This window comes from Diachasma alloeum, unplaced genomic scaffold, assembly GCF_001412515.2.
Source record: "Diachasma alloeum isolate Michigan unplaced genomic scaffold, Dall2.0 Dall_scaffold_00315, whole genome shotgun sequence".
Taxonomy (NCBI): domain Eukaryota; kingdom Metazoa; phylum Arthropoda; class Insecta; order Hymenoptera; family Braconidae; genus Diachasma; species Diachasma alloeum.
In genome coordinates, this window is record NW_021680454.1 from 583,407 (window position 1) to 588,752 (window position 5,346).

General features: G+C 37.6%; 1 protein-coding gene across 1 annotated transcript; it reads right to left on the reverse strand.

Annotated features, from left to right (window-relative positions):
- Positions 1-2,266: 2,266 nt before the first annotated feature.
- LOC107040000 lies at positions 2,267-4,738 on the reverse strand. The gene is made up of 5 exons (XM_015259888.1): positions 4,526-4,738; positions 3,494-3,684; positions 2,919-2,997; positions 2,438-2,552; positions 2,267-2,321 (listed from the first exon to the last, which is right to left on the reverse strand). Exons 1-5 carry the CDS (start codon positions 4,587-4,589, stop codon positions 2,267-2,269), a joined length of 504 nt encoding a protein of 167 aa, XP_015115374.1. The 5' UTR covers positions 4,590-4,738.
- Between the last annotated feature and the right edge of the window lie 608 nt (positions 4,739-5,346).

A 5,346-nucleotide genomic window follows, 5' to 3' on the forward strand; every position in this document is an offset into this window, starting at 1 on the left:
TGCACGTTACGTGCGGTCTCTATAAATTGCTACGTGCCGCAGGTGGGACGTAGCTCTTACCCCGCTCTCGGTTCTTCCCAATCCCCCGGAATTTTCATGACGCTCCGCAAAAGCGGACCTCCTCGCCCGAAGTTGCTTCCGCAAGTGTTCGGCGAAGTTCAACCGGAAGAGAGCTATCGCTTGCGAATCCCCCTCTCGTGGCGAATATCAAAAAATAAATAGATTATAGACTGCATTATTTGGGTCAGCGTGGCACGAGAGCGGATCGCTTGTTGCTTTTACCGCAAGGATGCTATTGAAATTACTGGCCGGAGGAGTGAGACGACGGGGTAAACACAAAGCATCGCTTCGAGTCCCGGAATTATTGTAATTACAACAATTTATTGTTAGGGGGAGGGGAGGGGGGCAGACAGGGAAAAGAACCGGGGAAATGCCGGCGCTGGTCGTCACACACAGGGGGTTTCCCCGGTTTTCAGGCACCGTATTATTATCCCTTGTCGGCCCGGTGGCGCCATCTCCGTGAGGCATCGCCAAGTGTCTCCCGCTCCTCCGCCAGTAATCGAGGAATCCGCAGAATAAAAACGATGACGAAATGATGAGGTCATGACCTCTGTCTCAAAATTCGTGAAACTTCAGGAGAAAATTTTTGAAGTTGTTTTTAGATTCGATTTTCCTTTTTTTAATTGATTGTTTGTCATAGTTTTGGAAGATGATTTTTATGGTATAAAAATTGCAAACTCCACGGCGAGGCCATTGTTTGTCATAATTCAAACTCATACTGTGAAATATGAGAACATTTTTCTGATCTGAAATTCTGAGAAGAACGTGGACGAATGTTTGGGCATTTGGTTTTTCAGTCTAAACATCTGTAAATGAATAGAGACCTTTGTGGGTCTATGTCGCCAGGGTTTCAGACCTCTGGGATCTTTGTTTCTTTAGTTAGTCCATCTGAGGAGCTCAAAGCGTGTGGATGTGTCTTCCTCGTATGTAATTTTAAATAAAGAAAAGTTTCAACTCAACCGGATTGATTTTTATTCAAAATCACCCATTTCCAATACATAGAATGGTATTCAATTCTCTTTAGTTTGTCAGGCGGGCTTCATGAAAATTCCACGCAACACGATTGTACTCATGAATAAATAATTTTACGGAGTAAAACGAACAATAAAACGATTTTCATCTCTAAAAATCCTACTCTGAAAATTTCCAAAAACCTCCAACAAAAGTGTCTGAATTTCCTCCATTACTCTCAGCAATATATGCGAGAGCCTTTGGCACTGCCCCCTCATTACCATAACCGCTTCCACGTTGCGATATTCTCTCTGTCTCTGTTTTTCCAAGTGCAATTGATGACTTTAGAAAAAGCCCCGTACACTTATGGTCCCGGAGCCGTGACGACCCGAGGGTGCACCCTCTTCCACTCACACCTCTATTTTCTGGACGAGGAAAAAGAATATTTCCGTGCGAACCGCCTCGGAGTTTCACACCTAGGAAGGTAAAATTTTCAATTCGATCACGCGCCGCTATCCAGATAAGTACAGAGCCCCGGGAGCCGCACCAACGTCAATTGGCCTGTCCTCCCTCGGTGCACTCCACCTTCGCTTGTTTTTTCCACTTGCTCTTATGATCATCGAGCAATTCGACTATCATCGCTGGATCGATTCGATCCGCGCGGGCTGCGGTATAAGCATCTCATGATCGATTCTGATCTCGTTAACTCACATCACCGATCACGAATTCTGTGGGGAATTAGGAGGAGCTCGTTTGGGAGTCAACACGAATGAGAGTTTTCACATTTTTCGAGGTTTTCATTTTTCATCTGCGATTTGATATTTTATCGAAGTCATTTTGCGATTCGCGGGGGATAATGATTATATTGAATTCATCAAATTAATTGTTTAAATTGAATTCATCACATCACGATTGAAAATGCAACAAGTGTCAGATAAATTGAAAATGAAAAAAATAAATTGCGCATTCTTTCTTCAATTATTACATTTGAAGTTGAATTAATTCCCTCAGTCCTCCGTAAATTCGTAATTCGTGACGCTAAACTTGTTTGCATGTCAACACGACTGAATATTTTCCCATTTCGAAGTTTTCAATTTTTTATTCATTGTGGTTCAACATTTTATTACAGTTATTCTGAGATTCGCGGGAATTAATAACAAATTGTTATGAGAAACAGCGAATTTGTGGACTTCCCATCACCTTAGGCCTGTTAATTCCATGGTTTTGTTTTGGTGAGAGACTTGAGGGCTCGGAGTTATGGGGATGGTGGGGGTGATCGCTTGTCCCTCGACCAAAGATCATTGTTAATCCTGCGGGGGAGGAAAACGTTGATTAAATCACTCGTTGAGTGTCACAGTTGATGAAGCTCTTGATCAAATGAAACATTTTGAACACGAACATTCGATTTTGCGACTGGAATACTTACTCATTCACAGAAGATGTGCCGTACCGATCACTGGCGTAAGAAGCTAGTGCGCGCCAAAGCTCGGGAGGACCCTCGATGGCTAGTGGAAAGTGGCCCCATGTCGAAGAATCCAAACCTAAAATTCAAGAATGTAGTTACCGGATTCTTCTGGTTTTCTATTTATTTTCATTGAAAAATAGAACTGAAATTTACAATTCTCTTTACAAAATTTACAAAATTTTACTAATTATACAGTTCCCTTCGATTTTTCTACGGAACTCTGAATTTTCAATAACGAAATTCCTTGAAATTTCAGTCGTAATTAAATTCGATAAAAATTTTCGTCCTTAAATTTCATTCTTTTTCTCCCTGTTTAAATTCGTTTTATACCTGGAGTGTAATAATAAAAAATAGATAAATAGAGAAATAATTATTGGTTGTATACTTCATAATTTTATTAACGCAATAATCAAATTAATAAACCACCAGATTTATGACATACCTCCGGCACTTGCATGACTGACCATTCGCTTCTGACGTTGGGCGAACGGTTCCCGATTATTGTAAAAGGATTCTGCAATCTAAACGAGAAAAATTCATGTCAACGTGCAATAAAAACTTACTACTTAAAACAATTTCACAACTTCTTTCACATGAAATCGATCGCTGAATTGTCTGCAGTACAATTGTATCAAAGAAACACGATGTTTTCTGTGAATATGGTATAAAACAATTTAATAATGTAAATAATAATAATAATAATAATAATAATAATAATAATATTTTATATAATGTAAAAAAAATTCTGTCTTTCGAAAATCTTCCAGAGATTCTTGGAAGAATCTTCGGAAGTTTATGTGAAAGATCTTGAATGACGCAAAAAGATTCTTCAGAAGACAACATTTTTCCGAAAAAAATTGGAAAGATCTCTAGCAGATAAATTTGGAATTTATCTGTATGGGAGCTCATTTTTTAGAATATTTACAACACGTAAAAATCAAATTGTAAAGAAATATCATGTTTAAGTTTAAATTATTTGAATAAATTAATTCGTTTTGACTAATTTTTAGTCCCTACTTGATCATAATCCTCTCGCTTCCCCATTCTCGGCACATTCTTCGCTTGCTTCAAGAAGTACTCGTGATACTTGTCACTGCGTCCGATTCTGGGTACATTCTTCGCGATTTTGAGGAAGAACGCCGGTACTTCATCATCAGCTTGTACAGTGATCATCCCGCATGAGAGTACGGCTATCGTCAGACAGGTACCTGACAACGAGAAAGAACCTTTCACATTATTTACCCCGAATTGTTTATGAACGAATGAATTCTTCGCACGGAGAGAAATGTTCAGTAAAAATTACGGAATCGATTCGGAAAATTTAATTGACGGAATCGTAATTTTCCATAGGCGATCCACACTCAGAGAAATGTCAATGGTAATTTCAACTACAAGGGAATTGTCAAAAAAATAATAGTTACGGTAACAATAAACATTGTAAATTCAACTATTACATTAAAGTGAAAATTACCTCGTTATTTTGATGACACCACGGACGAGAAAATTTAATAGAAAAACCTATCGAATTCGTTAGAAAATTCTATTGAAACGTTCAATAGAAAATATTCAGTAGAAAAACTCAACAGAATTCCATTTTTCTATATAACTTATTCTATTGAGATATTTTTTATGGAATTTCCTCGGCTCAAATTTTCCAAGTTTTTTCGTTTGATTTCCTTGACGAGAAGAAAAGAAAAATAGAACGAAAAAAATTTAGAAAATTTGAGTCGAGCAAATTTTATAGAAAATATATGAAAAGAATAAGTTATGTAGAAAAATCGAATTCTGTTAACTTTTTCTATTGAATTTTTTCTATTGAACGTGTCAATAGAATCAGCCAAAAACTAATAGAAAGTTTATTAGAAAGTCAATAGAATTTTATAACGAATTCGATAGATTTTTCTATTGATTTTTTTCTGGAAAACGCTCTGGAAAAATGACGTGACGGTTCCGTAAAATTTCCTACAACCATATTTCGCTCCGGAATTACGGATACGTAATTTTTATTGAATATTTCTCTCCGTGCGGATAGAAAGAGCCGTCACTCACCGAGAATCACCTGAGCGGACATGAAGTGAGATGTCATTTTGATGGTCGATTGACTGTGATTCATGTTTTCTGAAAATGAACGGAGTTAAATATTTAATTTACACGTTGAATATTGAAACTCGGAGGTTTCGAGGAATTCACGATCACTATTAGAGCACTTGAGTGTGGTATTGAAACTGAGGGTGATTTAAGTTCACACTTCAAACGATGCGATTGAATCGGGCGATCGCAGAGAACTGTCGTTTATATCATAATCCGTATATTCGTCTGATCAACTTTACACGTTTTGGGGGAAACGGCGCATCTTGAGAGGAAGAGTGTTTATCGAGAGCCCACGCCGTTCAACAGCTATCGCCAGTATATTTGTACAAATACATTCGTGTCTCTCAGAGATGCACTCGTCAGCGGTTTTATTTGTTTGTTTCTTCACGTACGAATTTCCAGGGATATAGAGGGGAAAAATCGTGGAAAAAGGTCATTCGTTTGGAAACATAGGGTACATCTAGCCACGTGTCGTAGCGGGGTGCACATTACAAAAACAACGTCTTACAATGAGTTCAAAATAAGATGTGGGATTGCAAGCTAGTGATCTTTAAATATTCTGATTATTAATTACATAATAATAATAATAATCGGATGAAATTTTTCATCGCCAGTTTGAATTCTTTGCTATTTTTAATGTATTCTATGAACATGTGAGGATAGAAATTGAATTTACGGAGTGGTTCACCAATCGAAAAAATATATTAATTTTAAAATTTTCCGTAGACATTGAAAAATTAAAAATTCTGGTTTTGTGGTGGTCTCATTGCTTTTTCGGA